The 22,642-nt window shown below is 42.2% G+C and overlaps 1 protein-coding gene across 1 annotated transcript in view; it reads left to right on the forward strand.

Annotated features, from left to right (window-relative positions):
* Positions 1-3,338: 3,338 nt before the first annotated feature.
* ZNF704 (zinc finger protein 704) overlaps positions 3,339-22,642 on the forward strand; it is a 53,779-nt gene continuing 34,475 nt past the window's right edge. Inside the window, exon 1 of the mRNA XM_054385487.1 lies at positions 3,339-3,580. Within this exon, the coding sequence (XP_054241462.1) occupies positions 3,354-3,580 (227 nt within the window). The 5' untranslated portion in view covers positions 3,339-3,353. The remainder of the gene's footprint in view (positions 3,581-22,642) is intronic.

A 22,642-nucleotide genomic window follows, 5' to 3' on the forward strand; every position in this document is an offset into this window, starting at 1 on the left:
GCTGAATTTTAACTGAAATTGGAGAAGAGTGAAGTTTGACTGCAACCTGAGCATCTTATCAGGATGTGGCTTTGGGCTTAACAAAAATTGACTGCAGATAAGTTGAGGCCTAAACGATTGAAAAATTTCTGTCTGTTTGTTCTCCGTAAAGAGGAAATAAAAATGACTCTGAATTTGTCAAAATTTGAGTAAGTGTTGAGTCTGCTTCAATTTGAGCAGGACTTCCATTGCAGTGCATGGTCTTGCAGGGGTTCAGGACTGACACTTGGTTGCGGCAAGATACCACCAAATACAAGTTTCCATAGGCAGGTTAAGGTGGCTTTTGAAATGGAAAATTATTATTATTATAGTGCTGAAAATAGTGACTGTGGTAATCATTTAGCTGGCATGTGGAGCCTTGAACTTCATCAGATAACAATAATGAATCAAGCAAGAACTTTAGTAAACCCCTCAACCTAAATACATACCGTTGTCTTGACAGCTTCAGAGCAGAAACTGAAACACTTTCTTTTTTTATGTTTTGTTTAATAAAGTTTCTGTTTAGAATCCAAAGCAAGAAATTGCAGGAAGATTACCAAGGTCCCTGGTTGTTGTGGCATCTGTTTGGGGCTGTCACAGCATGCTGTGCTGTGCTCAGTGAAATAGCATAGCTCTAAATGAGCACTCTCTGACCCTTCAAAGAGGTTCCTGGAAATGGTCACGCTATTAAGTGTTGAAAACACAGGAGGGAGTGTAAAAGGCCAGTGCCTGCTTCAAGAGTTGAAGCCAGGTCAGATTCCAAAGCGTGTGGCAGTGGCAGAGCTGGGTCCCAATAGGAAGGTGCAGCTAATTCTGGTGTTTCCAAGCAGCAGCCTATTGAGAGTTTCCCTTGCCCAGTGATGTAGAGTTGTCAAAGGCAGGTGAGGGTAACTGCAGACAGAAACAAAGCTAGTTTTTTTTAATTTGCAGATTACTCCCATTGCAACTCCCATTTCTGTGACTGAACCTCCAAGCAATGTTGGTTGCCTGAGGCCAGGTTGTGCAGGACTCATTTGAAAGTAAGCTGAGGGTTACTAATGGCTTAAGAGTGAAAATAATGAATTACGTAGAGAAACAGTGAGCCTGTTAGAAAATGGTTTGCATGAGCAAGGATTATTCAAGTCTATGGAAAAAGCTGTGTAAGCTTTTACCAACATTTGATACTGGAGGCAAAAAGGTGGCATATACAGAAGTGTGATTTGACAAAAGAAGCCAAGCCATTAGGGAACAACATAGCAATCAGTGTCAGAATGACTAAGGAGACAGAAAATTGGAATATTGGTAGTAAGCTGAAATAGATTGGTATTCTGGTGCTAATGTCTGGCTGTCTGCAAGACAGGCTGTGTCTTCTTGCACTAGACCTTCTACAAAAGTTTTGCTGGAACATGTTATGGGCTTAGACGGCCACCACAAGCCTCAAAGGGGTTAAAAGAATATGAAGGATCATTGATAAAAAGTAGTTCCTCATAAGATATGACAGAACAATTGACTTATCTGGAAGGTTACAGTGGAAGAAATTGTCCATGTTGTCTCCAAACTGTGAGTGATGGTGAAGCATAGTTCACCAGGGCTCCTGGTAGCTAATTGGTGTGTTTTGCCACAAAGTCAGAACCTGATCAGTTGAGTGACTGTGGCCCTCAGTGCTCCCCACGTCAATGTCTGCTTGTGTAGGTGGCTGGATTTCCAGCAGAAGAGCCATGGATCAGTGGAGATGGATGAATTAAAATAGATAAACTGCCTGTGGAGCAGGAAAGAACTACCATAGAAAGGCCACCAAGGGAAGCTCTTGGCTTTCTCTTAGGATCACCTGCTTTTAAAGCAGAAAATATTCTTTTTTTCTGTGGTTGCCCTCAAGGGAAAGTTTAAAAAGAGATCAATATTTCCAAACATCAGTTGAAAACTGAAGGAAAGGAGAGGTTCTGTCCAAGCATTGGAGTTAGCCTTCTGCTGTTTCTGGCCAGTTAGCCAAAGGATCTGACAGTTCTGCAACCCGAGCACATCTTTCTGTGGTTTTTTGCCGTTCTTCACCTCCATAGATTCGCGTGGGCTGGGTATTAATTATGGCACATGGACACACAAAACCCAAGCTGTTACCTGAATTTGTTTAAACTGCATAGATTATCTGGTATCACAGTGTAAGCATTTTGCTCTTTCTGGTTTGGACTTTATTTGTACAGCTATACTCTGAGGCTGCAACTTTTTGTGGGGGCTACTTATATTTGTAAAGAAAACTTAATAATGTATGGCACAAGATGCCTACTGAAACTGTATAAAATACAAGAATCCCATAAACTGAGGAAACCATTTTTCCTGTGGTGAAATTATGGAGCTGGAGGAGCTTGATTGATGTATTGCAGGACAAGAGACTCACGACAGTGTGTGAGACAGGTCTGCCCCCATGGAGCTAAGGAAGCCCAGCTGGCCAGGGAATGGTGTTCCAGAGGAAAAATGGAAATCCTGGGCTCTGTTCTACATGCTGGGAAAGTGGAGTGGTTTGGTTCTGTTGGCTTTCCAAGCTTTTCACTACAACCTTACAGTAATTTGCACCAACACGTATTCCAGAGAGGTAGCATGTTTGTTAAGATGTCTGTTTGCTTAGGAAGTCTTGGCTTATGGGAAGAAGCAGGCCTGAAGATCTGGGAAGTGCCAGCGGCCTAAGAAGCAACCTGGTACTGGTCCTGTGAGTGTCCATGCTCCTCATCACTGGCCATCAGTGGTGGAGCTGGCCAGGCTCCTTGTGGAGATCCTGCCAGCATCACTTGCTCCCCTTTGCCTTCTGGCAGCTGAGTTGAATCACAGTGGAATATTTTTATGCCCACTGTGAAACCCTCTTTGTAAATACAAAATACTCAAGTACAAGTAAGTGGCTGTTGGAAACACTTTAATTTTGTGGTTGCCTTTTATCTGGATAAATTCTGCCTTTTTTTTCCTGATGTTTTAGGAGGAGAGCAGCTAGGATTTCTTTTGCCTAGTTGCTGCATAGTTATGCAGCATGGATGGGTGTACATTAAATATATGCTATATGTGCTGTGTGGTTTCTGAGATCCCTATTCAAATACCTTTTTGATTTAACATTAAGAGGTAACTGTTTGCTGTATCAAATGGACAGGAATTGCTGATTTGCCTGGAGAGTCTTCAACACTGTTGAGAAATTTAATGGCAGTTTCAGAATTTATGAAGGGCAAATAAATGGTATTATCTGAGTCAAAGAACTAATTAGAAGCAAATGCCTGTGGGTATTTGGGTTCACACACACACACACACATATTTTAGGAGAATTAGATGAAAATTAATAATTGCTTTTAATTTTACAGGCAGCCAGCATCAAGCGTGAAATGACCTTCCCTGCATTTCAACAGGAGGATGTAAAAAGTGACATCAGTCAAAAACTGCCAGACCAACAGTTTCTCCTGTTTGCTACAAAGGAGGAAGATTTAAAAACAGCAGAGACCAAAAAACCAAACAGAGCTCATGAGTATGAAAAGGAAAACACTCGTTCTGTTTGTCTTCTGGAACAGAAGCGCAAGGTTGTTTCTTCAAATATTGATGTGCCTCCAGCAAGGTAAGAAAAGTCGGGGGGTTTTTGTTGTGTTTTCTTGTAAGCTTTTCTTTATTTTTTTCTTTTTTTTTTCTTTTCCTCTGATTATTTAAATGGGATATTAGAGACAAATTTGGGAAGCAGTATAATGAACTGATAGGACTAGTATTTGTGCCCAAGCAGCCCAAAATCAATCACAACTCCACTGTTGGAGAGACTGAAAATGGAAAACGTTAGTAGCACAAACTGAGATCACTTGCAGTGCAGGATTTTGGATTGATTTTGCTTTTCTAAAGTGGTGTGGCAGAGGTGCTTGAGGAGATTGTCTCAGCTTCACCCTGAGATGTAGTCTTCTAAACTAGATATAGAATCATCTTACCTGCTAGCAGTGTTTTAAGAATTTAGGTGGGTTTTTTGACTGTTATACCTGCAGTCACTTTAAACTCATGGGAGTGTAGTGACTTAGGCTACATAGAGAGGAGGTAATATCTTACGTTCTCTTATATCCCTGCATCAGTGTACAGCTGAGTTATAATGTGGCCTGTGAATTAACTAGCAGAAAAAAGTAGTGAGGAAAGGCCAGCACAGGGTAATCAGATTTGTAGAAAATAGGGATTTGGAGATTTTGGTGCTGCTTTTAATTTGTTATTCCTTGAGGTTCTGTTGTGAAGGCACATCGGTGTTTGTGCCTTCAGCATCTGCATCTGGGCAGTTACATTTCTAATTAGAAACTATTTCTAGGGAATTAATTTGAGAAAAATAGCTTTTCTTTAATCTGAGAGTTGATGTAGATCACAGAAACAAATTAAAGGTTTGTTTGTCTATTTTGTTTTTTCCTTCTTGATATTTAGGTGGAATAATAGAGAAACTGAGAATTTGAGACTAATTAGTGATTTAAAGAGAAGAAGCTTGAAAATACAGTCTAGAGCCTTCAGGTTTTGGGGAAGGACCTCAGTGTTTTGAAAGAGAAAGGGAATGACTCCTGTAGGAAATGATGAATATCAGTATAAAAGAAACATATGCAGTAATGCTGAACAGTCTCACTTGTATCAGTGATGAAGAAATGACAACAAATTGGTTATTCTGCACTGCAAGATGACAAGTGCTTTTGCTTTTTGTTGTGAATTCATGTTGGCATCAGTCTGTCTGCAAAGATTATTTTTTCCTTAACCTGCCAGATAAATTGATTCGCAGTGAAAGTCCTTCTGAGTTTGTAGTGATGCTTTAAAAATAGGTAGTCAAATAGGATATTTTGCTGGTTTTTTGTTTGTTTGCTCTTTAAAACCCAACATAAACCATCAGATTCTGGCAGAATAGGATGACCATTGTTTTCCTCTGGTTCCCATGGATGATACTTGTGAAAACCATGAGGTTCTTGAGCGTTTTGACAGGATTTTGTGTATCTAGTAAAAAGATTTGCATTAAAAGCTTGAAAATGTTAAGATGCTTACTTGAGATTTTCACCAGTAACCAACCCTGTAATGGCTGAGTGCCCTTCTCATTCATGCTTGTATGTCTCAAATCAAATCATCAGAAAATTCAGGTCAGCAGGGACCTCAGGAAGTCACCTAGTCCAACCTCCTGCTCAAACCATATGTTAGCATTTCCATTTTGCAGTTCAGATAGTCAAGGTACAGGATTAAAGTGCCTTTTAATGTGGCTTCATGCAGATAATTCATCTAAAGAAAGAGTTGAACTTCCCTTTTCTGTCACTGCAAGATGATGGGAAGTATGTTCATTTGAAAAGGTGTCTTCTAAACTTGTTTGTTGTTTCTGCATTTCGTTGTGAGCAGATAAATGATCATGGTATGTTGTTTTCAGACACACAGCCTGAGCTGCTGCATTTAGAGAATGAAATAGAAAACAAACCTAGAGTCTAAATTTGGTAGTGGGATAAACATCTTGGTTGCTTTTCGTACAGTTTTGCGGAAATCATTCAGTTTCCCTTTTAATCTGAAGTGATTTATTGGGCCATTTGTCCAAATGGGACAGGAAGAGAGCCAAAGCCTTTGGAGCTCTTACTAAGTATTTGTTGGTATAATGAGGGGAATGCCCAGTAGTCTCTCTTCCTCTTCAGCACAGTTTGATCTCTTAAGTCATGTCCTCTGAGAAGTGAGAGTCCAGGAATTTGGTGTTCTTCTGCATCTTTAGAAGCCCCTTCCAGTATTCTGTCTAGGACTGTGCTGATCAAGTTGTGTGTTCTCCAGAGGTGAATTCTTCCTCTGTTCTTCTGGCAGGACTTGTTAGGTCTTCTCATAAGAACATCCATCCACCTTTGCAGCTTGAATATTGCCTTCAAAGACTGTCATGTCCAATTGTGAAAGGTCAGGGAATAGGCTGCCCAGGGGGGCTGTGGAGCCTCCCTCTCTGAGGACATTAAAAACTCCCCTGGATGTGTTCTGTGTGATCTGGTATAGGGGATCCTGCTCTGGCAGAGGGGTTGGACTGGGTGATCTTTTGAGGTCCCTTCCAGCCCTTAACATTCTGTGATTTTGTGAGTTAAGCAGATGTTTAAGAATGCATGGGAGAAATAGGGAGTTTCACGTGATCTTCAGTTTCTTATTGCTACATACATCCTCTTGACAAAAAACATTCAGCTATCATTTTGAAGTTGGAAAATGCTGTGGAAATGAAGCTTGTGAATTATTGGCCCTGTATATTAGGGAATCCTTTGATGCCTCAGAACTTGAGGTTGCAGAAGAAAGGGTTGAATGCTTGTGGGTTAAAATCAGAGGGAGGCCGCACAAAACTGACATCCTGGTTGGAGTCTGTTATAGACCACCCAACCAGGACGAGGAGGCCGATGAGATATTCTATAAGCATCTGGAAGCTGTCTCAAGATCATCAGACCTTGTCCTTGTGGGGGACTTTAACCTACCAGATATCTGCTGGGAACTTAATTCAGCAGAGAGGAGACAGTCCAGAAGGTTCCTAGAGTGTATGGATGACAACTTCCTGATGCAGCTCTTAGGTGAACCTACCAGGGGTAAGGCTCTGCTTGATCTGCTGTTCTCAAATAGAGAAGGGCTGGTGGGAGATGTGATGGTTGGAGGCTGTCTAGGGTGCAGCGACCATGAGATAGTGGAGTTTTCAATATGTAGGGAGATAGGGAGGAGCAGTAACAGAACCTTCACTTTGGACTTTCGGAGGGCAAACTTCAGGTTGTTCAGGCAACTTATTCAGAAAGTTCCCTGGGTAATAGCCCTTAAGAAGAAAGGGGTCCAGGATGGTTGGACCTACTTCAAACAGGAGCTCCTAAAGGCACAGGAACTGGCAGTTCCCACATGCCGTAAGACGAGCCGGCGGGGAAGACGACCGGCCTGGATGAGCAAGGAGCTCCTGAAGGATTTAAGGGAAAAAAAGAGGGTTTATCGCCTTTGGAAAGGGGGGGAGGCAACTAGTGATATGTTTAAGGATGTTGCTAGATCATGTAGGAGAAAAATTAGAGAGGCAAAAGCACAGTTAGAAATTAAACTGGCCGCTTCTGTGAAAGACAACAAAAAGCATTTTTATAAATATATTAATGCTAAAAAGAGGGGCAAGAGGAGCCTCCACTCTTTATTGGACGTGGAGGGTATCATTGTAGGTAAGGATGAGGAGAAGGCTGAGATTCTAAATACCTTCTTTGCCTCCATTTTCAACAGTAAGGCAGGAGGACTTCAGGATAACTGGCCTCCTGAGCTGGTTGATGGGGTCAAGGAGCAGTGTTGTACTCCTGAAATCCATGTGGAATTAGTTCGAGACTTGTTGAGTCACTTGGATATTCACAAGTCCATGGGACCTGATGGGATTCATCCTAGGGTGCTGAAAGAGCTGGCAGATGAGCTGGCCAAGCCTCTCTCCATCATTTTCCACCAGTCCTGGCTCACTGGATAGGTCCCAGAAGACTGGAAACTGGCCAACGTGACGCCCATCCACAAGAAGGGACGAACAGAAGAACCTGGGAACTACAGGCCTGTCAGCCTGACCTCAGTGCCAGGGAAAATCATGGAGCAGATTGTCTTGGGGGCAATCACTGTGCACCTGAAGGATGGCCAAGGAATCAGGCCCAGCCAACATGGATTTAGGAAGGGCAGGTCCTGCCTCACCAACCTGATCTCCTTCTGTGCTCAGGTGACCTCCTGGTGGATGTGGGGCAGGCTGTGGATGTAGTCTACCTGGACTTCAGCAAGGCCTTTGACACTGTCCCCCACAGCAAACTCCTGGCCAAGCTGTCAGCCTGTGGCTTGGACAGCAGCACTGTGCTGGGTTAGGAACTGGCTGGAGGGCCAAGCCCAGAGAGTGGTGGTGAATGGTGCCACATCCAGCTGGCAGCCTGTCACTAGTGGTGTCCCCCAGGGATCAGTGCTGGGCCCCATCCTGTTCAATATCTTTATTGATGACCTGGATGAGGGGATTGAGTCCATCATCAATAAATTTGCAGATGACACCAAGCTGGGAGCAGGTACTGATCTGTTAGAAGGTAGTAGGGCTCTGCAGAGGGACCTTGACAGGCTGGACAGATGGGCAGAGTCCAACAGGATGGCATTCAACAAGTCCAAGTGCCGGGTGCTCCACTTCGGCCACAACAACCCCATGCAGAGCTACAGGCTGGGGTCAGAGTGGCTGGAGAGCAGCCAGGTGGAAAGGGACCTGGGGGTACTGGTTGACAGGCGCCTGAACATGAGCCAGCAGTGTGCCCAGGTGGCCAAGAGAGCCAATGGCATCCTGGCCTGCATCAGGCATAGTTTGGCCAGCAGGAGCAGGGAGGTCATTTTACCCCTGTACACAGCACTGGTTAGGCCACACCTTGAGTACTGTGTCCAGTTCTGGACCCCTCAGTTTAGGAAAGATGTTGAATTGCTGGAGCATGTCCAGAGAAGGGCAACGAGGCTGGGGAGAGGCCTTGAGCACAAGCCCTGTGAGGAGAGGCTGAGGGAGCTGGGACTGTTTAGCCTGGAGAAGAGGAGGCTCAGGGGAGACCTCATTGCTGTCTACAACTACCTGAAGGGAGGTTGTAGCCAGGAGGGGTTTGGTCTCTTCTCCCAGGCAACCAGCACCAGAACAAGAGGACACAGTCTCAAGCTGCGCCAGGGGAGGTTTAGGCTGGAGGTGAGGAGAAAGTTCTTCCCAGAGAGAGTGGTTGGCCATTGGAATGTGCTGCCCAGGGAGGTGGTGGAGTCACCATCCCTGGAAGTGTTCAAGAGGGGATTGGACGTGGCACTTGGTGCCATGGTTTAGATAGTCATGAGGTTTAGGGTGACAGGTTGGACTCGATGATCTTTGAAGTCTCTTCCAACCTTCTTGATTCTATGATTCCATGATTCTATGATTTTGTTTTAAAATCTTAGTGGATCTGGGAAGGTTACCTACTTTACTTCAGATGGCAAGGTGAAGGGTATTGGTAAATTTTGTAGCTTCTTACTAAACCAGCACAATATGCAGTGGATTCTGAGACAGAAGTTTGTCATACTGCACAATCCTTATTAACAAGGGTGCATGAAGTGTCTGCAAAAGAGCTGGTAACGTGGTTAAGTTTACTTCACTTTGGCCACAAAATGAAACAAAGCCCATCCCACCTTACTTTTTTTAAGGATTTCAGTGAGTGAGAATGAAAATCTTGATGAGATGCTGTATCCAAGATAACTAACAGTTCAGGAAAGAGCATCATGATTGTTGTTTCTGAGGCATTCAGCTGCAGGGATTTTGTTAATGCTTGCAGATGCTGACATTTTAGAAATGTGGTGTTTTGGATGACTGGTACTCAGGTGCACTGGAGTTACAGTAGATGGAACTGCAGAACAGGGACAGGCTGGTAGCTGTCTCACTTGCACATGCAGGAAAATGGGAAACTAATGGAAATCATGGACATGTCAGAATTTTGTTAATGAATTCTGGGAAGAAGGGGTAGATTTAATTAACACAACAAGGAAAGAAACTGAACCCACACCTTCCGTGCTCCAGGTAAATGCTGTATCCCCACAGTTACATTTTTGCCTGGAGTGTAGAAGGTGTGGGGTGAGGTTCATGGAGCAAGGACCCAAACTGGGGTCTCTGGTGTACATAGGAGGTGTCTAAACCTCCAGGAGGTGTCCTGTCTTATTCCAGGTGCTTCATAAGGTAGCTCTTTAAAGTGATAGTGTTGGGCTGAATGAGGCAGACCTGAAATAAACATTTTATTGCAGGCAGGATAACTTTAAAATTTAATTTCAATATTAAAGTTTGTTGTTAAAGTTCATTGTTAGATAATGGTTGGACTTGATTTTAAAGGTCATTTCCAACCACAGTGACTCTGATTCTATTTCTATTTCGTCATGCAGTAATACTGCAGACCCTTCTCTTTATGCTGTGTGCTGTACCGAAAGTGTCTTTTGGATTGAAATAGGAGGAGACCCTGACTTTTTCTGACTGATTTTTATGTTTTGGAATGCAAGACTGAAATGAGAGGTTAAAGGCCTTAAGTCTTTCCCTTTTTAGTCTTCTTCATTTGTTCTTCATTTGCTTCATTTTCAACAAAATTTGAGTTCAATAGCTTTCTTCTGAAACTCAGATGAGCAGAAATTAAACTGGTCAGCGTAAGTAAATGAATTATTTAATATAAAAGGAAATTTGAATTCCTTATTTTCACTTTAAAGTTTTGGTGCTGACCACTCAACTATAAACTGCAGTCATCTCTGAGATTTGGGATGTTGTCTGTACAACAGAGGAGAATATGCTTTAGATTGACCTCTAGTTCAAACGTGAGCAATCAAACCCAGCCCACATCCTGAGGATGAAGGGTCATTTCTCTAATAACAGAGTGGTGTCACTGAGGGATTTATCATCCTGTCTTGTGGACAGAAGCAAGCACAGGTCTACCAGCGTTTCTGGCAGCTGTATCTGTAGAGGTCAGATGTAATCAAAGATGATGTCCTCAGTAGGCAGCAACATGAAAGCTAACAGGGACTTCTTGCTCAGTTGTGTTTTCATCAGTTACTTACCATAATGCACACTCACTCCCCAAGCAAATCAACAAGAAAAAGGAGAAAAAGGCTGGCCTCTGACACAGTGGGTGTGGGAGTGTGGGTCACAGTGAAGGAACCCAGTGCAGGTCAGGCACATGGGGAACACCTTCCTCTCAGAGAATGAGGATGGAAGGGTGGGCATTGGAGAGTATAGGATGAAGTTTCCTTTTTTTTTTTTTTTGAGTAAAATGTGAGACTAGATGTCTGTAAATGGTGATGGGGTTAAAGATCCAAACCCTTCAAAACTTTCATGCACTAGTGTCAGAAGTGATGTCCTTTCTGGTGTCCCAGAAAACATCTGAAGGGTTAGAAGAATTAAAGAAGGAACTAGGCAGGCATTTCTCCTACTCCTCTGATAGGTAGGATTTTTTTAATAGATCTGTTTTTGTTAACCATTTGCTAGATGACTTCAAAATATTACAAAATCCATACTATTCCCATGCCACATCATTCTTCTTCTCCCTAGTCCACCTGTGTCCTACCTTCTCTGAAAAAACAAAATAAAGGAAGGAAATAAAAACTTTCTAATGGCCTAACATTTTCTACATTGTTTGTGCTTTTGGAGGACAAGCCAAAGCTAAACCTCAGCTGCTTAAGCACTTTATGTAGTATGAAAATAGCTATTGTGCAATAAAACCTTCTGGTTCCTATGCTCTTCTGGTTCACTACAATTAAGCAGTGACATTTGCCATGAAAATAATATATTGGATTTTGCTATCTTCTGTTTCTCTTACATATAAAAAAGTTGCTCAATTGCTGCAAAATTAATTTTACTAATGCACCTGTCTTTTATCTACTAATTAGTTTCTAATTTAATTGAAGAATATGTGAAATAGTTGTTATAAAGTAAATGAAATATTTCTAGACATTCCCTTCCCCCCCTCTCACTTTAGGTCCTAGAAGAGCTGCAGAAAACTGGGGCAACATGAATTGCAGCTCTGTTTTCTGACCACTGGATTAAAGAAACAGCATAGGCAGGTGCTGCATTTTCATCCCATAGTGAGTTTTTGCCTGCTGCCTCCAGGAATGTAGAATCCATGAGGCCTGCTGGGCATGACTGATTATGCACCATGCATTGCAGTGGGAACATTTGCATATTTTCACAGCCAAAACTCTCCAGGAGCCTGACTTGAAGATCGAAAGCCCTTTCTGCTTAACTATGATACCTTCACCAGGAGGACTTCCTAGTCTGCCTGCAGAGGGAAGAACCTGACAATCCAGTTGTGCTTTTCTGTTTATCCAGAGGTGATGTTTGTTCGAAGATTGTCTTCTGTTATTCTTCTCCATCTGTTTTAGAAGGCTTCTCAGTTCTCCTTGGGGAAGATCCTTTCCTGTATATCTCACAATTTTTGGCACAGAAGATTGATGGGGCAGCTTCAGAAGGCATCAGCTACTTGTTGGCTTCTGAGGCTTTTCAGTCAAATTGGATGAAAACAAAAGGCCAAGAAACCATGCTGTGCTTCAGATTTACTGACTGTAGCTCTGCAAGCTTTTGAGCTCTGTAGTTTTACTTCTCACCCAAACGCACTTCACTGAGGTGTGAAGTTTTCTCCACTCTTTTTTCACCATCCTACTCTAGTTCACTGCTCCCATTTCTTGTTTCATTTCCTGTGCATCCATGGTAGTTACGGGCTTTGAAAACAGTTGGGTTTACTGTAATGAGAATTACTCCCAGAGTCATTCCCATATTTCAGGGGCTTTTGTAAATGCTGGTAGTTGGCAATATCCTATTTAAAAGAAGCTTCTCCAAATATCCGCAGCAGCTAAATGCTGAAGTAGTAAATTGTTGCTTTGTTTTCCTACACTTCTGTAGCTAAATATGTGCGCAGCTTGATTGGATTTCACCCAAGCAGTCATTAGAGCTTGATTATGTTTAATATTGATAGTAAACTGCTCGTAATGGTCTGCTGCAGAAAGGTGTGGTGCCTGCTAGGATCTCACTGTTAACAGGAAAAAGAGGCTTAGCTAAAGAGCAATCAGAGAATTGCTCCATTAGCACATTTTGAAGTAAAACGCCATCTATGTCTCGATGCTGCTTTTTAAAACTACATTTTGTTTCTGTTCTAGAAGGGCTCTGTGTGTGCTTTAAGCTCTCAGTGGTTTTGATCTGTCTGCAGTATGCAAAAGCAGTGCAGCAGAAAATTTTTTGAAAAGTGTAGGTTAAAGTGCAAGTAAAAACTCTGCAGAGTTGCTAGTCTGCTATGTGATATGGCAGAGTCAGACCTGAACTCTAGAAGTCTCCTTGCTCTTTTAATTGGAATGTTATCTTCCAGGTGACTTGCCTGGATATGCACAGTGCTGTTGTCATGATAGCTGCTCCAGCTTCTCGTGGTGCTGAGAGAGATGATAGAGGTCATGACAGCTTGCAGAGTGTTGGAAGCTCACCTTCAGGTGGTGAGGTGGATCAAGTCTCAAAAGTGCTGTGTAACAGAGGCCTGCCCTCAGTAGGACTGTCCCATTCAAAGGGTGGCTGACCACAATGGAGTTTACTGTACATGAGATTGGATTTCCTAGCTGGGTGGTGCAGAGTGGCATTAGGATTCCAAAGTCCCCACTGTCAGAGAGCCACAATGATATGGTGGGCAGGGTCATTTGTTAAAAGAGTTGTTAAAACATCCCCTGCTGTAGAGAAACCTACTGTGGAAGCGTGCATAATTTAGCATTACTTTCCTTCGTGTCATACTGTGTGTGCACATCAGAGGGTTTCAAGATCCCTCCTACTTAGTTGTAATACTAAGTTCCCCCCAACCAGTGTGCTCAATCAGTTGCAGCTTGTAGAGGACCCAGTTACATGACACAATTTATTCTTTCATCACCAATCTTAGATATCTAGCTGGCCTATCCAGCAGCATTTTGCCAACACAATATTCTTCTTAGTATGTGTTTTTTTGCATGAATTTCTCTTGAGGTGGTCTTTCTTTCCCAGCAATGCTCAAAGTGGAGGTAATACTAGTCTCATTAATCTCCCCCTCCCACCCCGTTCTTTTCCTCACAACATTTTGCATTTGATGGTGATTTTTCACACAATTCAGTATAATGGCAACTACCATTTTGCCGTTTTGTGGTTGTAGTCCTTCAACCTGTACTTGATCCCGAGAGCAGGGAGGGATTGAAGAGTGATGGACCTAGCAAGAATATGGATGAAGCTTACTTCTCATGAATAAATGATTTTCTGTTTAGTGAGGCTTTTTGTAGCAACTAATCATAGAATTGCTTCGGTTGGAAAAGACCTTTAAGATCACAGAGTCCAACCATTATTGAACTCTACAGATCATTACACAAATCTCTTAGTTCATTTTTCTGGGTTTCCATAATTTTCAGCTTTCACTCTGTCTTCTGATGTGTGCAGTAGTATTGATAGTAGGGGGAAGGAAACTTCTAACACCAGGGTGACTTTAGCCATCTGGAGTTTTGTCCACTGGTATTGTTTTTAACTAGAGACTTGCAATGATGTTTCCAGGGAATGAAATTTCAGTGAAAACTAAAAGCATGAAACTTTGATTGTGCAGTTAAGTATGGTAATGCTAAGTTGTTCTATTGCTTGGAGTCTGTATTATTTTAGGTAATTATTCTTTTCCAAAGAAGATTTTGCTTGTGTACATATGTGTATATGCACATTTCCCATTTCTCTAGAAAAATCCTGTGTTCAAAGCGTTGCTGAGAAAGAACTGTACCTGCTTCTATCTAAAATCTTCTTCCACTGGTAGCCAAGGCAAAAGGTTAAATACTTGTATAAGTGTGATGGGAGCTGCCAGGACAGCATTTCATTACCAAGCAAGTTTCAATGAATTCCTCTGATGTGGCACAGAGCAAGAACATGCCCTGATCTGCAGCAACTGTTAGGCACTGGCTCTTGAAGAACTGCTTTCAGCCAGAGTTGCTGTTTATCTGTTAGCCAGTGATGTCAATGCAGGGCTTGTTCTCAGCTCTTCAGATCCCTTAAAAAATGGAGTGTCATTTCCAAACACTCTTCAGCAGCAGGCCATACTGAATAAGAGTAATTTCTTTGTGGTTTGTGTTAGCAGTGGCACAAAACAAATTCCTCTTGAAATGCCATCTGTGCTGAGAAACAGAAAAAAAGCCAATGAGTACATGGTTTATAACTTGTGTGCATGTGAAATGTACAAGAATGGGCTGCTGTGTGTATAGCTACATAGGTTATAGACATCACAGCTTTGGTCATAGGTGGAATTTTAGTTAAATGTTACAAAAGTTAAATATTCTAGTTTATACAGTGATATTCAACCTTGAATCACTGTGGTCAGCAAAGACATGAAGCAAGCCTTGCTGAGAGAAGTTGTATCGCTGATTGTTGTTTGTGAAATATTTCTAGATATTTCTGTCTTAACTCCTTTAGCATCATCTCCATGAAAGCAAAAACAATAGGTAGAAAGTGTGACTGTTCTCCATTTGTGTCCAAGGGCCTTTCAGTGTTTTGTTTGTGTCCCTAAGACAACTACACTGCAAGGAAAGCCATCTGATCTTGTCTTCTGTATGTGGTACCTAAAGTCTGTAATTGGTTTGTACAGATGAAAGGCTATATTTAAGGTGCCTTTTGTTATTTGTTGAGGTTAAGATTTTCCTAATCTCTATTATATGTTGTTTTACGTGCATCAGATACCTGATTTACCTGCTATTTCAGGTTTTGTGACCACAGGAGCATTGTCAAAGGATGGAACACTTAATCACTTCGAAACATCAATATCTAGGTTAGGATAAATTTGATTTTTCTAACAGGTTATTTTTATTTGAAGAAGAACCACATCATTGTGGGGGTTTTTAGTAATCTGCATGGTTCAATGTAAGCTCCAACTCTTAGCTTTTTTTGCTTTGGGAAAATGGTGGGAAAGAAGTGTTGCTAGGTACACAGCTACACTTGTTTGTAAGTTGCTAATCTTCTCATATAAAATATCCCTTGACTTTGTTACTGAAGCTGCACTTGATGGCAGCGTCTTGCACCGAAGGCCTGCTGCACATGATCTGCAGCATGACTTTTGTTCCCTGTGGAAAGCCTAGTTCCAACCTAGCTGAATGGCTGCTTTTGGGAGTGTATTTTCATGACATACTTCGTAACTAGTTCATATCTTTCTCAAGCCAACAAGCAAAAGTAGGTTTGGCTCTTCAAGTATGCAAGTCTAGCTCAGTAGGTAGGGAGTTCGTCTATTTTGCAGGGGTCTGTATTTTAAATGAGTTATCTAACACTGTGTCTGACAAGTGATCTTGAGCTGTCTTTGCTTATTACCCAGTGAACAGAACAGAGACAGTAGCATCTTCAGTGGACAGGAGGAAGTTGTACATGAAATGCATACTTCAGCTGTTAATGGTCCCAGCAGGGAAGTATGTCCTGAAGTACCTTGCTCTTGTATCCATAGAGTAAAAGATGAAATGAACTGAGACGAGATGCTTTGCTAAAAATACTTAATATTCCCAAGCAAATGTATGTTTACACTTTGTATAGAACCGACGTTTAGAAACATAACTTGGTTCTCATTATGGGATAAAACATTCAGTGTTAGTGGTTGTCTATGTGAAATGGTTTGTTCGATAACCACATCTTCAAAATAGCCTCCTTCGGGAACTCAGGGAAACAGGATGGAACAACATTGCCAGAACACAGTAGCAGAGTGATTCTTGTCTTGAATTATACATTGTACAAACTAGCTGAGAGTTGTCCTCCCTTCTCTCCAGGAGCATACTAGAAGCCCACGTGGCTGCACACCTGAGCTGCATTGTCTTATGGAAATAGTTGTCCTCTGCAGCATCAACATTGGCGTATTTCATTGAGGCTGCTACTGTATTGACACATGGATGTTTTCAGTAATAACAATATTCCAGATGGTAAATGGAGTCAATAGCCAGTTGATGCTTTTACACTGCAGTACTGTTGCTCCTCATTTGATTTGGTTTGTTTCTGAAAACATAATGTCTTGGCCGTTTCTTTGAGGAGGGACAGAGGGTGATATTTCCACCAGCAACAGATGTACTGTTATTATGGTCAGCTTTATAATGAAGTAAAGCATTGCTTTCCTGTTAAAATCCTTCATTTTGTCTATGAAGAACATTTTTTTTATCTCATACTGTGTTCCCAAACTGAGGCTTCCTGCTGTGGCTGTCTCTTTTTCCTTTGTATCTTAATTTGGATCATCTCTTTGATTTTCCCTGTGTCGGATTGGTTCCTCCCTTGAAGCTGAGGGGAGAAGGGAAGTAGTGCTTAAAAAAAGGTATTTAGTACTTTCCCATTTAGACACAAAGGGCTAACACACATACAGTGTGGAGTGGGAGGAACCATATGCCTGACAGGTTGCTGTGAGAGCACTCCTCACCTGACTGGGTGAGGAGGGAAATTATAACCAAGAGGATGCCCTGGGCCTATTTTGATGTTTATTTCTGATGAAAGTGTCTGTGATAAAAGCTTTGAAGCCACTTCCTGATAAGTCTGTGCTGATGATTTATACAGAATATTTTGGTTGCTTTTTCCTAGCTTGTTAACTCTTCTGAGAACTGCATCCTGAAGTTTGTTTGTGTCTTCTTGGATTAAAGGATCCTTTCCTCCTGGTGATTGCTTTTAACAGGGTTCACTGGGCCCTTGGCTCCAAGTGTACAGATTTGTAACTCTCACAGTAAGCACAGAGTAGCTATCAAATACTGTTTTTATGTACATATAAATACCTATCAGCAATCGAACAGCATGTGTTTGTGCGACATACTTGTGCCCTAATGTCCCGAGAAATACCTTGCTGATATTTAACCTTTCCAAACTGGTGTTTCTACTTCTAGCAGCTAGCCAGAGTACTTTTAGAACACAGAAGTAATAACAGGAGCAACAGGAAAGATCCAATCAATGCTGAAAGCCCTTTAAAACATGTCATATGAAAGGCTTGTGGTTACAGTTGTTTATATTTTGTGGTATATGTTTTATGATGGTGTTGACAGAAATTCAAAGTATTACAAAGGAAGATGTATCACTATCTCTTGATAATCTCTGAAGCAAGTGTGTGCAGGGGAAATTTGTCATTTTATTATGGTTTCATCTGAGTAAGAAGCTTGGAGAGAAGATATACATGGAATGCATAACAAAAAATAAACTGGATACGTGCTACACTTACAATAAATCATTAACATTAAAGCAGTGAAAAAGCAAGCTTTCAGATTTTAATTTAAGACATAATGTGTGGCATTAATAAACCTGGCCGGTATTGGTCCTACAGACAGAAGCCTTGCATTACATTAAGCAGCAAATGTTCTTAGTTATGTTTGGGTTGTTTGTATTTTTTCTTTTTTTCCTGAGATTTTTTTGTTTTGGCAACCTGTTGTGCAGACATCCAAACTGTTCACAGTATTAATTGAGTTTGCCTGTCATTATTATGGCAGAGGAATTGGAGAGGCAGTACATCCACAGTTGGATTTATGAGCCAGAGGAAAACTTAGTTGCTGTGGAAAAAAACAATGAACGATCAGTAGAGGTCCCATGTACCAGCACTGCCCAGCATAGCTGGGGCTTCTTCTGCAGGACAAGTCAGATCTTGGCAGCTGCTGCCCCTCAGCATCGTGGTTGCAGCTGAGCCTCTACAGCAGTAGATGCTGTCCTCATTTTCTCACGAAGTCCACCCCAGGATAGAGGGCAATGCTCACGTACAGCTGAGGAGCCAGGGTCTCTCACGTAGTTTTTCTTGTCTGTGTGAGGGTAAGATACAGCCCTGATAAAGGAGCTCCCATTCATCACAGTCCTTCAGTCCCATCTGTGCCTTTCAAAATACTGTTGCCTCTATGTGGTCCTAGAAGTTTATTTATCTGCTATCAAGTATATCAGAAACAGGAAATATGGCAGATAAAATCTTTAGTCAGACTTCCAAACTGAAGACAGCCTGTCCTTCTGTCCATCTCTACATCAAGAAGCTAATATTTAGCCATTCTATAAATTTCTGCCTTTCTTACCTACTTTTTAAAAATCAAAGCTTGTCTGAGCTAAGTGTATCCATTGATGTCATGGAACTTAAAAAGCATCTGGCCCAGACTACCCTCGTGCTCTGTAAAATCTGTTGACTCACTGTGCTATACAGCCTCCCACATACCCATCTATTGCTGCATATTCTCTTCCTCCCACTTGTTCTCCTGGTGCCATTCCTTCTGTGGGTATGCTTCTGCTCTAGCCATCCTTTAAGAACACCAATGATTCTCCAAACCTCACCTCCTTTCAAATACTTTACGTTTTTTACAGTTGGACTTCTAAAATCATTCCTTCGGTTCCAATGAGAGACACATTTTTCTTCTTCTCCAGAAGATGTACTTCCAAATACTCTGAAATGGTCCTCTCCTCATGCTTCTATGATGTATTCTGTAGTTGCTGTTTAGGATAAATTATCTTGTACTGAATTAAGGAAGTCCATGGTTGAAACCTCCTGTTCTCATACCATACACCAAATATATCTGTGTGCCTGGAAAATATCCACGTTATCTTTGTCTGCCCTTCCTTGCTTGCCCTGGCAGTCTCAGGGAGGGAAGGAAGTAGCTAGGAAAAAGCAAATCTGGCTACCTAAATAAATAACCCAGTTGTCGTGGTTTTAAGTGCTATTTTTGTGAAGTTGCAAACACTTGTTATATAGAATCAGGGCTGGAAGGGACCTCCAAAGGTCATCCAGTCCAACCCCCTCTGCAACCGCAGCAGGGGCATCCTCAACTAGATCAGGCTGCCCAGACCCTGTTGAGCCTCACCTTGAATATCTCCAGGGGTGGGACCTCAACCACCTCCCTGGGCAACCTGTTCCTGTATTCCACTGCCCTCATGGTAAAGAACTTGTTCCTAACATGCAATCTAAATCTGCTCTTCTCTAGTTTGAAGCCATTGCCCCTCATCCTATCACTACAGGTCTTTGTAAACAGTCTCTCTCTCCATCCTTCCTGTAGACCCCCTTCAGGTACTGGAAGGTCGCTATTAGGTCTGCCTGGAGCCTCCAGGCTGAACATCCCCAGCTCCCTCAGCCTGTTTTCATAGCAGAGGTGCTCCAACCCTATGCTCGTTTTTGTGGCCCTACTCTGGACCTGCTCCATCAGGTCCATATCCTTCCTATATTGAGGGCTCCAGAGCAGGAGGCAGTGCTGCAGGTGAGGTCTCACCAGAGCAAAGTGGCAGAATCACCTGTCTAAGACGGTGCCATCTAAGATGATTATATGCAGTTTTTGTTTGGGGGGGGACAGTGAACAAGAGACTAAAGTTAAAAATCTCTTGTGCATTTCTTTGATCCATCCAGAAGTATCAGGCTTTCAGAAGTAAGGGCTGACATGCATACGAGCATGTGAGTATATTTCTATCCAACATGTGAGTATGTTTCTATCCAACACTAAATCACCCACAGGATCATTAAAACTTGCTGAGTAATACCTATGATGAGGCCACAAACACCACACGCATTATTTTCTTTATGTAAGCAGTGGCAGACAAATTATTGCTGATTTCTGTAAACAGCACAACCTAAAGAAAACACTAGATTATGAAGAAGCTTATTTGTCTAGTATAAAAAAAACCCAACAACAGCAAAACAACCAGCAACAAACCAAACAGAACAACAACAAAAAAACCAAAAACCCCAAACAAACAAAAGAAAACAAACCCAAAACAAACAACCTGAAAAAAGCCAACCAAACAAAAAAAACCCCAAACCAAAACCCTACAAGCCAAGTGAAAAGTAGACAGCATAAAGCCCTGAGAACAACCATTATGAACAGATGGCTAATTTCCGCTCTTCCTAAAACAGCTTTAAGTATATATTGCTAAGTCTAATGACTTGTTCTCTGCCGACACTATACCTGAACCTGAAACTCAACCTCTAAGGCTGTTACAGCATCGCAGAGTCACAGAATGTTAGGGGTTGGAAGGGACCTCAGGAGCCCATTCCTAGGAATATGGTGAGCCAGTTATGTGCAAGCATGAGTGGGTGGGTACCTGTTATGAAAATCGTGGTTTACAGACTTGAGGGTGCCTTGGTTCCTTTCTGCATACAAACCCAGGCCTTTTTTAGATTAGCAGAAAGGTTCATTCATTACTTGGTAGGGCAGCTTTGTCTTGAGTACAAGAGCTGGAGATGAAGTGCCAAGCTGCACACGCAGTGGGCTGCCTTTGCAACTGGTGTAGCCCTGCTGAAGCAATTTGGCTCTGCTACCATGCATCTTCCCTAACTGATTTCAATGAAAACAAAGCCTGACCTTCATCTGCAGCACCCAGCCTTCATAGAAGAAGTGGTGGGGTTTATAAAAGCTGTAATGGAAAGTTACACTGAGGTTGGTGAGGATTTATGTATTTCCTTAAAACATTTGTGTGTGCTTGTGCACAGAATGCAAGCCCTGGGTTACCTTAGAGTTACCTTGATGGGGAAACTGGGTGTGCTTCGTTACCTCAGGACCTTGCCTTGTTGATAGAAAGAATTTTTTAGGATATCAGGTAGTGATAGGACTAGGGGGAATGGAATAAAGCTTTAAGGGGGGAGATTCAGACTGGACATGAGGAAGAAGTTCTTCACCATGAGAGTGGTGAGAGCCTGGAATGGGTTGTCCAGGGAGGTGGTTGGGGCCCCAGCCCTGGAGGTGTTTAAGGCCAGGCTGGATGAGGCTCAGGCCAGCCTGCTCTAGTGTGAGGTGTCCCTGCCCATGGCAGGGGGATTGGAACTGGATGATCCTTGAGGTCCCTTCCAACCCTGACTGATTCTATGATTCTAATTGCTGTCATTTTAATGGAAAATATTTGAACAGATTTTACCAACCTTTTACCAACCATACCATGTTCTGTTTAAAAAATATGCTGAACACTTTCCCAAACTCTTATCTTTTGGGAGATGTATGACTACATGTTTTATTTCTGGTGTATTGCCAGACTTCCCAAATCTTCATCTCTGCCAAATAATTGATAATTGCTCACTTAGTATGCATGTAGCTTAAATGCTGTTGCCTCTGATATGTGTTTAAGAAGATAGGATAGATATTGGCATGTTTTGATTGATAGCATTGGAACAGCAGAAAAATACAGGTGGAAGGTCCTCCATTGGTCATACAGCTCTCAGCTGCTCCTCTGCAAGATCCCTTTGGATAACTGTTTGTCTAATTTGTTTTTAAAAGTTGGTAGCCATTGAAAAGTTATCATTCAGTCATCAGTTCCAAGGTTTAAATATATTCACTGCCAGAATGCTTTCCAATTACAGCTAAAACCTTCCTTGTTGCTTTTTATATCCCTTCCTGCTTTGCCTTGCCCCAGTGGGCATGGAGAACATGCCCCCTCCCTTTGTTTTGGATTTTACCCTCCATCCAGTCTCTTTTGGGGAGTGGAAGGGACATCTTTTACCCAGCTGCTGTGTAGTGTGAGTTGCATGAATAACGTTAAAAATTGACATCCCCTTTCACTGGGGCAGAGATGATCTGGCTCTAGCCTTTTGCTGAGGACAAGTGAGCGAGGCACCCTGCATGAAACAAAGGAGGTCAGACTGGAGATGGGATGAGACAGGAGGGGGACTGACACTAGTCAGCAAATACACATGGTGGCAGATACCCTTGAGCATGTCACAAGCAGGAACTGAAGATGGCTGTGGCTTGAGGAATTTGTGGATCATACCTTTTAACTGTCAACTTCTTCTGTGGTTTTATTATTATTTTCCCCCCTCTATTCTCCAGTTTTAATGCTTGAGGTAAACAGTGGCGGAGTAGAGGAGCTCTGCAGCTGGTCAAGTACATCTCTGAGGCTGGTGAGTAGGATAACTGGGTGAGACTTCTGCTGTTTTCACACAGGGAAAGGGAACATATTATTTTCCATATTAATGCATTATGTATGGGCTGATCATTGGACCTGACCCAATCTGCTGTAGTCATCTATGGCTGGAAGCCCAGAAATGCCACTTTTGTCCACTGGCACTAAAACTAGTTTAGAGAAGTTCACTTGTAAAAGCAGTAGTCTTATCATTCTGCATTTAAAACTGAGTTTATCCCTTTTTTATAATGCTTAATATATTTCTGCAGCTCTTGTTCACATCTCTTTCCCTCTGTGCCCCTCAAAATGTACATGGGCTCCCAACAGCAGAGTGCTGCTGGAAGCTGGGTGTGAGGATCGATGCTCTGAACAGTT

This window comes from Indicator indicator, chromosome 12 (assembly GCF_027791375.1).
Source record: "Indicator indicator isolate 239-I01 chromosome 12, UM_Iind_1.1, whole genome shotgun sequence".
Taxonomy (NCBI): domain Eukaryota; kingdom Metazoa; phylum Chordata; class Aves; order Piciformes; family Indicatoridae; genus Indicator; species Indicator indicator.